The 11,312-nt window shown below is 55.8% G+C and overlaps 1 protein-coding gene across 1 annotated transcript in view; it reads right to left on the minus strand.

Moving 5' to 3' along the window:
* The window catches only part of DCHS1 (dachsous cadherin-related 1), a 40,882-nt gene extending 30,723 nt beyond the window's left edge, over positions 1 to 10,159 (minus strand). The window contains exon 1 of the mRNA XM_033515443.1: positions 8,350 to 10,159. Coding sequence (XP_033371334.1) covers positions 8,350 to 10,101 — 1,752 coding nt within the window. The 5' untranslated portion in view covers positions 10,102 to 10,159. The remainder of the gene's footprint in view (positions 1 to 8,349) is intronic.
* Positions 10,160 to 11,312: the final 1,153 nt, after the last annotated feature.

Below are 11,312 nucleotides of genomic sequence, written 5' to 3' on the forward strand. Positions count from 1 at the left end.
TCAGTGTTTGGGAGGCGCCTGAAGACTGGGAAGGTAAATCTCTCTCCTATCTTTAAGAGCAAGCAGGAGAACCCAGGTAACTACAGAACAATCAGCGTCACCTTGATCCCTGGAAAACTGATGGAGCAGCTAATCCTGGAAACCATTTTTATGCATGGGAAGGACAAGAAAATCATCAGGGGTGATGAGCAAGGCTTCCCCTAAGGACAAATCAGGCTTGATCCACATGATAAATGACTGGCCTGGTGGATGACAGAAAAGGAGTGGATATTGTCACTAAATATCTAAATGTACACTAAATTCTTTGACACTCTCCCCTATAAGGTCCTCGTTCAGCTGAAAACCAGCTGAATGGCTCCTGTCCAGAGAATGGTGATCAGGGGCACAATGTCTACTTGAAGGCCATTAGCTAGCAGCGTACCCCAGGGGTAAATCCTGTGTCCAGTCCTGTTCGGCATCTTCAGTAACGACCTGGTTGATGGTGCAGTGTGTACCCTGAGCATGTTTGTTGATGACCCCAAACTGGGAGGAGTGCCTGATTTGCCAGGGGGTCATGCTGCATCTAGAGTGACCTGGAGAGGCTACAGGGATGGATGAGAGGCTTTCTGAAGTTAAACAAGGGACGGTGCAAAGTTTTGCCCTGGGGAAGAAACAATCCCCTTCCCCAGTATGTGCTGGGCGTCACACCACTGGAGAGCAGCTTAGCAGAAGAGGCCCCACGGGTCCTCATGGGTGCCAAGCTGAACATAAGACAACAATGTGCCCTTGCTGCAAGGAAGGAGAATGGTGTCCTGGAGTCAGGAATCAGGATGTGTGGTCAGCAGGTCAGGGAGAGGATCCTGCCCCTCTCTGCAGCAGTGCTGAGGCCACAGCTGGAGCGCTGGCTCCTCAGCACAGGAGAGAGATGGCCATACTGGAGAGAGTCCAGTGAAGGGACACAAAGATGAAGGGACTGGAGTACCCCTCCTGTGACAAAAGACTGCGGGAGCTCAGATGGTTCAGACTGGAGAAAGGGTATCACTCATACAGGATAGAGGCAACAAGAGGATGGATCCAGGCTCTTCCCAGCTGTGCCCAGTGTCAGGATCAGAGGGCATGGGCACACACTGGAACACAGTAGGGTCCTTCTGAAGATTTGGAAGCACTTTTCCTTTATGAGGTTTCCCAGGAAAGTGGGGATGTCCTGGGCAACCAACTCTGGATGGTGCTGCTTATGCATGGGAGGGGGGTGGTTTGTACTCGATTATCTCAAGAGGTCCTTCCCAAACTCAGCCATTCTGGGATGTCCAGCTAAAGACCCTCCTGAACACCTCAGTTCCCCATTGAGTTCAAGTTGTTCCAAGAGAGCTGATCTGCTTCCCTGTCCCTGCACGGCAGCCTTGACCACACTGGGCAGCAGCATCTGCTACCTGCCCCTCCTTCCTGCAGGTGTGGTGAGAAGGCTTTGCTGAAATGCCTTGCAGCTGGGCAGAAGAGCATGCGGTGGGAGTGCTGTCACCACCATGGAGCAGGAGATTACAACAAAGGAGAACAGCAAGATGACTCAGGGTTAGGCAGCAAGAAGCCAGAGCACCAGACTTTGAAAAGGAAGCGGGGTCCTGGCCAAGTGTGCCTCTCCCCACTGCATGGAGAGCTGAGAGGGCAGTGACGGGTATAGAGGCCTTGCTATTTCACACCCTCCTCCCCGTTCCCCAGCAAGACAGGAGGGACAAGTGGAGCCAAGACACAACAGACCTTTTACATTTCTCAGAGATGGGTATGGATGAAGTACAGCCCCACACCAAGGTCCTCAGCTGCATCACCTGTGGGAGTCAAAGCTGCCTCTTCTCACAGACCCATCTCAAGCATATCACCAGAGCCCCTCGCACACGCCTCCTGCCTTCACAGCCCTCCTGCTGACCTGTGTACCCCCTCCCAGCCCACGGTGCTGTAGAGTGATGGAGCACTGCTCAGCAGCTCAGTCCTCCATTCCCCAGCCATCCTCCCCACTCCAGCCAGCTCAGTCAGCAGGCAGGGAACTCATCTGGAGCCTAGCCACGGCTGGGGCTCTGCTGCGCACATGTTATGCTGTGGCTTTGGCAAACATCTGGCTCTGGGGCTCCCGCCCCTCTGAGTGACGGCTCTTAGTGGGAGAGGAGGGGAGGCTGGCGCCAGTGTGGTCAGCGATCCCACGCACGGCTCCCTGCGCCTGACAGCGTGCCAGGCGTCCTGCCCTCCTGGCCCTGGCACAGCCACTGACCAGCTAAAAGCAGCCAGGGAGCGACCACGCGGCTATTTCAGGAGCCATTCCTGGCTCCGGGGCTTTGTCTCAGCCTCCAGCACACTCGGGTCTCAGGGGAGGGAGCAGGGTCAGGGTTTGGCCCGGCGACAGTCCAGCACACGTGGCCAAGGCAAGGGTCAGACCCCATGGCTACCAGAGCCCCCTGTCCGGGGAGCCCCAGCGCAGCTGCCGGCACTGCTGGCCCGCACTGCTGCATCCCCAAGGCCCCAGACACGGGCAGGAGTCTGGCTGGCAGTCCCACCCCCAGGGCCCCCACACCGCTCAGAGAAGTTGTGACTGCCCCATCCCCGGCATCCAAGTCAGGTTGGATGGGGCTTGGAGCAGCCTGGGCTAGTGGAAGGTGTTTTTGCCCATAGCAGGGCGTGGAACAAGATGGGCTTTAAGGCCCCTTCCCACCCTTCTCTGATTCTACGACAGACACAGGGCTGCCAGAAACACATGTAGCTGGGCATGGGGAGCTGGGGCTGCCAATGGCCTCCAGCACTGCTCTGAGACAGGGCAAAGCCTTTGGTTCAAAGGATGAGGGGAAGCGGGCTAACCACAGACACTGCAGGGAGGCAGGATGTGAATGGCAGGGCTGGGCAAGAGGTGAGGGAGCCTGGGAGTGCACAGCACCCTTCTGGGTGCTCAGGGACCTCCAAGCACAGGGACAGACCAAGGGAAAGAAGCATAAAGAGTGAGGTTCTGCACCTGGGCTCCCAGGTGTCCTTGCTGGTGAAATGGCACCTGCAGCCAGGAGCTACAGGGCATAGGGAGCCCCTGGGAAGGTGCAGGAGCTGAACACGACTTGGAAGCTGGGGAGAAGAAAGGGGCAGAGAATCCTGGAGCAGAGCAGGGCTTGGAAGCTGGGCTATGCAGGGAAGAGTGCTCAAGGTGGGGGGCTTGAATGGCAGCACAGGACAGAAATGGCAGGGCCCTGGGGGGCACTGAAGCCAGAATGACACCAAGTCAAGCTGTGGGGCTAGGTTTCAGCCATGTGGAGCTCAGGCAGGGAGTGCTCAGAGAAGGTCTATGCAAAAAGATGGGACACAGATCAGCAAGATGTGCAGGAGAGAGTGGGCTGGGGTCAGCACAAGATTGAGCATGCCAGGCAGGGTAAGCCTAGGGAGCAAGGCAGAGATGGGGCCTCCAACATCAGGAGGACATGGAGCTGCTTTGGAGACAGTCTGGGTGAGACAGAGATGTTCAGCCTCAAAAAGGCTCCAGGGAAACCTCAGAGTCTCTTCCAGTGCCTAAAGGGGCTCCAAGAGAGCTGGAGAGGGACTTTGGACAAGGGCCTGGAGTGACAGGACAAGGGAGAACGGCTTCACACTGCCAGAGGACGAGGATAGATGGGATATTGGGAAGAAGTTCATCCCTGTGAGGGTGATGAGGCCCTGGCACAGGTCACCCAGAGCAGCTGTGGCTGCTCCATCCCTGAAAGCGTCCAGCCAGGTTCATGGAAAACATGAACCCCCATGGCAGGGAGTTGGAACTGGATGATGTTTAAGGTCCCTTCCCACCTAAACCTGGGAATTGTGGGATTTCACAGGGAGCAGGGAGAGGCTGGCATGTCCCAAGGGCTATGCAGGTGGAGGAGAGCTGCCCTGGGTCACAGTGGCAAGAGTCCTAGGGGAGAAAACACCTGCGGCTGGCACTGACTAAGGGGAGTGGGGGGAACAAGAGGGAGCAGAATCTGGGAGGGGAGCTGGGGAATGCTGGTGACTGGGGCCATAGGAGGGGAGCAGGACTGGCCCTTTGGAGGGCAGCATGTGTGGCTGGGGCTGTGGATGGACAGGGGCAGGGAGCTGTGTGAGCAGGGGCAGTGGCAGAAAGAGGAGTTCTGAGGGACCTAGAGCTGAAGCAGAGGTAAGGGAAAAGGGGCAGCTGTGAGGGGGCTGGGGACTGCATGGAGGAAGGAGGGAGCTGTTCGAGGGGGTTGGGAGGAGGAGCAGAGGATGGGGGGAGAGGAGCGTGAGGGGCTGGGGCCTCTCAGCTGCAGTGGAAAAGCTGCTGCAGCTCCAGGGGAAATGCTACTTGAATTAATCATGGCGCTGGCTGCTGTGCCAAGCCCAGGAGGAGGCTGCTGGCAGCGCAAGGAAATAACTTTCACAGGAATTTGGAACAAATGCAGCTCTTCTGGCGGTAACAACAGCACTCACCTCCCCCCACAACCTCCCCATGTACCAGCATCTCCCCCATGCCCACATTCCTGTGTACCCCCAGATCCTCCTACATGGCAGCCTGGTCCTCAGGACCGTGATACTCTCCCTCCCCTTGTTCTGCTCCTCAGCACGCTCCCAGGCGTCTCCCCATTTTGCTTTGGAAAGCTTGCCTTCTCGTTTCTAAGGAGGAGGAGGAGGAGGAGGCCTGTTCCATGTCGTGCAAAGGTCTGAAAATAGGTTGATGCTAAATCCCTTGCCCTAAGAACACAAATGCAGGCAGAAATGCCCCGCTTCCTCCTACCACTTTCTTTGACCACAGTTGGTGAGCGTTCGTCCTTGTGCTGCTCCAGTGTCCAGGCATGGCTACGCTCCCTGTACCCACACAGCTGCCCCTCTGGCAGCATAACCAAGGCATCAGGATCAGCCCTCCAGACTCTCTTTTGGTAATATAGCGTCTGTGGCCTGATGCAGCCTACAGCTCTTTATCCAAATCTTCCTCCCTGGGGCACGGCCCATGGGGGTTATCCCAGTGTTATGCATTCATGCAGCACTGTCCATGAAATGTCCCATGGAATCACAAATCAGAACCAAAAACTCATCAGACTTGTTCTCAAAACCACAGAGACTCTACATTAGGTGCATTGCTGGTCAGCTTTTAATTTCTGATGCTCCCCAACATTTATATGCATGGGCACAAAGGGAGTATATAAACCCTGGTTCCAAAATCATCGATACTGGATACATGCAAGAATCAATAATCCACCATTCCATGTCATTCAGGTTGCTGTCCAATCAGCCCATGCTCACCACATGGGGTTCACAGTTTTCTCTGCCAGAGCACAGACAATACTTGATTTAGCATGAAAAGTCAGAAAGTCCCAGAAAAACACTATCTGACCATGCATGCAGTGTGCTGGTACAGAGTCAAATGTTTAAAACAAATTTAAACCAGCAGGGTGAATTTATACCAGAGCAGTGCTTTGCATCACGGACCACAGCATTGGAACACAGTCCAGTGCCCGAAAGCTTCTGCACCATCAGCTCATGGCGGCAGAGAGGAGCAAGGCAGCCAGCTGATGACTGTCTTCTGTTCCATTTTCTGCTGGTCTCATGTTCACTGCTACCCTGGGCTCTGTATCCACTGGTGTTTCTTTCTCATCTCAGATTTGAACAGCGAGTTTGGTATTTCCTTTGCTTCATGCTACTGTGGGACCTGACCCATAGTAAACACAAGTAATAAACAGAGAAGATGTTACGAGTTCCTTTTCCTTTCTCAGAAGCTCAGGCCAGCAGCCTGCTCTGCTCATCTCTGTTCATACCCAGACACAAAGACTGACCTGGCAGACAGAATGGAGTCTGCAAGGGAGCAGATCATCTGCAGCAATTCTTCAGGTCTCTCCTCCTCACTCACAGGGACTCCTTCCTTCCCCACCTTTCTGTCCTGTCCATAGAGAGCAGACATCACTGTCTACAAACAGACCTGGTCCTCCCAGGGTTTTCTGCTTAAAAACGTGACCAACAGAGAAGCAAATCCACAGAGTTCTTTGCTGGCCTGGGTGACTGTCCTGTGTCCTGTACCTCATCTGGCAGGGCCTGCACTCATGAGCATTGTGTGGGTCTGGACAAAACCCAGACCTTGACAGAGATACTTTACTGTCCTGAGGCAGGGTGAGCCCCAATAATGCCTGGAAGCCATAGAGAGACAATCAAGCAGGAGCAATGGCACAAAAGGGCTGTGGGGGCAGCACACCTGATGTGGGGAATAGTGCTCGGCACTGGTACCATGAGCCCTGGCAGCACCTCTGAAGCCTCCCTGTTTGAGGAAAACAGGGGTGGTCATGCTAGGCAGCTGTGCTCCAAGCCCAGAGCTCCCTGACCTGGCTCTGCCCAGCTCCCAGACTTGGCTGGCTCCTGCTGCATCCTTGATCAAGCCATCGGCCTGGCCAGCCTCCTTTCCCATCCTCTCACATTTCCTGGCTCAGAGGAAGCAGCAGCAGATGTGTGAGCTGTTTGCTTTGTGCCGAGGCCGCGCGGGAGTTACCTGCGCTCAGCCCAGACGTGCTGTTTCCAAACGAAACACAAGGACTAAGCCAAGACCATCGAAATGTAGCCAAGCCTTGGTCACTACCAGCTGCCAGGCCAGCCCTGTCCCTAGCAGAGCTAGGCAGCCATGCACTGGACACTCTTCTGGCCATGCCCCACAGCCCCGCACGCCCCAGCTCCTCTGCTGGGTGTGCTCTCCCTCCAGCCTGGCCCCACACTCGCAGTCAGGAGCCCAGCCGCCATCTCCGATTGCATTTCCAGAACGCCTTCCCACACGGCGAGCAGCACTGAGCAGGAAGGCACGGACAAGGAAAGAGGGGGGCCTCCCTTTGGGGGCTGTACAGCCTGCACATGCCTGGGGCTGCCATCCTCACGCAAGGACACACAGCATCTCTGCTCTGACCCTGGCCCTGAACCCGACCCCTTCCCCATCTCTGTCCCCAGCCCTACCCCATCCCCACCCACCTCCAACTGGGACAGTGTGTAGTGTTGCCCTGCATACACCAAACCCAAATCTCCCCTGACCTACATCTTCCTCCTCATCTCTCACTCACTTCTTCCGCCTAGACTTCCCTCTAATTCTACCTTGACCTGTCTCCAAGCCCCCTGATCTCCACCTTCCTACACTTGTCCCTGCCCTACATGCCTTCTCTATTCCACACCTGGCCCTTGCTCCCACCCAATTCCTCCTTCCCTCCACACTTCTACCTCATCCCCTGCACTTACTCCCCAACAAGCCCCTCTCCAGCACTGCCACCCCACTCCATCAGTCACCTGCATGCACAGACACAGCCCCCATAGCCCATCCTCCCCAGCCCACAGCCACACCCTGCCACGCCCCACAGGGCACCCATAGATGGTTCCTTCTTGCCAGCTCCAAATTTTCCTCCAGGTTGACCTAGAAACCCTTTTTCCTGGCCAGGTCACAGGACCTCCCCCAGCCTTGTCTTATGGACCCCAGAATTCCTGTTCTTCCCATTGCCTTGGGCGCCTCTCACCAACCTGGCGCCAGAGCTTCTTACGGTCCCAGCCAGACATCCCCGTGCCCCACACCTCCAGCAAAGACCCCAGTGACACTGGTGCTTGTCCCATTGGACAGCCTGGGTGCTGCCATGGTTGGCAGTGCCTCACTGCACCCCCACACATGCCCTCATCCCAGCTCAGGGAGGTGGCATCACCTGTCCCCAGGAGCCAGGCCTCCAGGGCCTGAGCTACAACAGAAACACCAAACACAGGAACACAGAACACACAAAATTCAAATGGCATTGCGAGCTCATCGTGGGGTCACAGAGCTTTTGGAGGCCCAGCAACTCTCCGGCTCCAGCTGCGACCTCTTGCCACATAAAGGCTGGTGCAGCAGCACGTGTCTCAGCTCATTAGCTCATTCACATAATTAATGCTAATGCTCACAACCAGCCTTACCAACACTGAAGAACTTGGGCTAATGACCTCACAGGGGGAGAGGGAAGTTTGAAGCCTGGCTACAGGCAGTTTCCCAGAGGCAGTATCACGTTCCTTAGCCCCATTTTGAGTGTCCTGGCTGCAAGGTAGCTCCACACTGATGCAAGCAAGGTCTGGCACAACAGGACCCAACTCAAGAGAGGCCCACACCATGCTCTGCATGATGGGCAGCCTTGTGGTGTGCCCAGTGTCAGTGGCATTGCCCATTACTTGCACACAGAAAAGATGTACGTGACTTGGCCCCATTCTGGACTCACACCAAGTGTGGGGATCTCCGCTCCAGCATTCCTGCTGCAAACGCTGCCCATCAAAGCCATGATACCTGCACCAAACACCCTGCAGTGGCAGGTCTCCCACCCCAAGCTGCTCACAGCCCTGGCTGTGCGTCTGCCAAGCTCAGGCCTCAATACCTGTACCTACTTGCAAGAAGCAGGTCCCAACAGGGGTGTTCTCCTTCAGGGACACATTGTAGAAGTTACTTCTGAACACTGGTTCATTGTCGTTGACATCCTGCAAGGCCACGTGCACCACAGCTGAGGAAGACAGGGCAGGGGTTCCCCGGTCTGTAGCCAGCACAGTGAGCTGAGGCTGTGGGTCCTTCTCATAATCCAGTGGGGCAGCAGTGGTGATGATGCCAGTGGCAGGGTCAATGGTAAACCAGCTGGAGTGGGTGTCACGGCCATGCAGAATGCTGTATCGCACCTCCCCATTGGGACCCTGGTCCTTGTCACGAGCTGTCACCTGCAGGACAAAGCTGCCTGGGTACACCACCTCAGGGATGCTCTGCTTGTACTCCTGCTGGTCAAAGAGCGGGGGATTGTCATTTACATCCATCACCTGCAGCACAAAGGCTGATTCTGCCCGGAGTGGCGGTGTTCCTGAGTCAGTAGCTGTCACCCGCAGATCGTAGGAGTCTCTTTCTTCCCGATCCAGAAGCTGGTCCACACAGATCAGATAGATGATGTTGTCCTTGGTAGTGAGGGCAAACTTGCCATCTCCTCCCTCCAGTGTGACGTTGACATTGGAGTACTCCCCATAGTCTGGGTCGGAAACAGAAATCCGTGCCACATACTGTCCAGGCTGGGCTCCTTCAGAGATCTGTGGGGAGCCATCTTCACTCAGAAAGATGATAGTCATAGTGGGCTGGTTGTCATTGTAGTCACGCACATGGATAGTGACAAAGGCCGTGGTGACTTCAGGATGGACAGCCCTATCCCTTGCCTGCACCACCAGCTCATGCACCTTCCTCACTTCATAATCCAGACCCTTGTTGAGCTTGATGACTCCAGTCCGGGCATCAATGGTGAAGTACTGCTCAGGATCGCTCTGCCGTCGGTTGATCTCATAAATCACATCCCCATTGTCACCTTCGTCTGCGTCAGAGGCAAAGACCTGCAGGATGCTGCTGCCAGGTTTCAGATTCTCTGAAATGAGCGTATGATAGCGGCTCTGGTTGAAGCTGGGGGCGTTGTCGTTGATGTCCTGAATGGACACATCCAGTGTCATCTGGGTGCTCCGGGGAGGAGAACCACCATCGTAGGCTTCCAGCAGCAGCGAGTATGATGAACGGTTCTCCCGATCCAGAACACTGCTGACCACCAGGTCCAAATACAGGACCCCATTGGGTCCTCGGCGCGTTTCCAGGCGGAAGGCCTGCCCCACATTCCCACTCTTAATCATATAGCCTTGCGTGTTCAGGAGGCCACTGTCAGCATCAAAGGCTGGGTCCAAGGGAAACCTGCTGCCAATGGGTGTGTGCTCTGGGATCTGAAAGGTGCTGTGCTGTTTGGGAAATGCTGGGGCATGGTCATTGATGTCATTCACTTGGATGTTCACTTCTACCGTGATGCCCTCCGGGGTGACAGCAATGAAGCTGTAGCGGTCCCGAGTCTCCCGATCCAGGACACGAGCTGTTTTGATGATCCCAGTATTCTCATCTATCCCCAAGTCAGTGGAGACACCGCTGCCCTCCTGTGCTGAGATGAAATACATGTAGGCACTAGTTTCAGGGGGTAGGCCAGCACTGATGTCCCCAATGATGGTGCCAGCTGGCTGCTCCTCATCTATTTGAAGATCCAGGGTGCCCAGGACAGCAGAGCCCATCCCTGCTCTCAGGCCCCCAAGAATGAGCAGCTCCAGCAGAAGCACTGTTGACCTCTTCATTTGCTCCATGGCTGGCAACCAGCAGAGCAGAGGGTGGCTTGATCTCCTTTGCAGAGTTCGCTTTAATCCTGCCTGGAATGCAGACCAGAGGATAATGGTTAAGAAGGAGAAAAGGAAGGATAGAAAACAGGCTGGAGGGGGAAGGCCTGCCAGGTACCTGGTGCCCAATCACTATGTATTGTTTGTCTCCCACAAGAAGCAAATGTGACAGTATGTCAGAGACTGCCCAGAACAAAGGCTTGGGACAGCACCTGGAGTCAGCCCAGCAGGTCACACCTGACAGTGCACCCAGGTGAGCAGCTGGGACCCTGTCACACAGGTGCTTCCTACAACCTCAAGTGCTCTTCCCAACCACTGCCCACCCGGCAGCGCTGGCATCAGCTGCCCCAGAGCAGCATGCTCCTGTGTCTTTAACAGCTGAATGATTCCTTGTGAGGTTCAGAGGCTGTCTGCAAGAGGACAGAGGTTTTCGGGCAAACAGCAGCCTTGCATCTCTCCACCCTGAAAATAGCTGGTCTCAAATTACGAGATAGCTCAGCGAGTCACTGGTTGAGACCCTAGCCCCCACGCCCCCCACTCTCCCCAGCAGTGTGCCTTTCAGGACCTCAGGAATATAGGTGCCAAAAACCCATGAAGTGCAAATCTGGTGTCCCTGGGAAGGAACACAGAACTGGAGTGGGCTCCCGTCCAGTGAACAATAAATCAGAAAAGGATGTATTGCAAAGGATGTGCCCACAGCTGGGAATGCCCGGGATAAAATCAGACCATGCTCATTGTTTGGGTTGGCACGGAGATCTGTGGGTGCCCCAAGCTGGTACCATGGAGGGCGGTGGCAGTGCAGCAGGAACGCAGCGACTCCTCTGCCAGCTGCTCCGTCCCACACCCTCCGCTGCTCACTCCCCTCCTTTGTCTCCTTCTCTCTGCTCCTTGCTGGCTCCGGCTCCTTCCCTCCCTTTCCCCGGTAACTGCATTTCATTGCAGCAGTGGGGGAGGGACGCAGAGCCAGCCACGGCTCCTGCAGCACTGCAGCCGGACACGGCAGACGTGCCGGACACACTCCTGCGCCCACAGGCTGCCAGCCCTGCGCTGCCCACCCTCCTGATAACGGCCAGGATAACCCAGCAGCCACGGAGCTGCTGAAAAACACCAACCCAAACACTCGCTCAGCCCCAGCGAACGAGGCTTCGTGGTCTGCAGGGATGGCGGCAGCATGAGCTCAC

The sequence above is a fragment of the Parus major genome, chromosome 1 (genome assembly GCF_001522545.3).
Source record: "Parus major isolate Abel chromosome 1, Parus_major1.1, whole genome shotgun sequence".
In the NCBI taxonomy this organism is placed as follows: Eukaryota; Metazoa; Chordata; class Aves; order Passeriformes; family Paridae; genus Parus; species Parus major.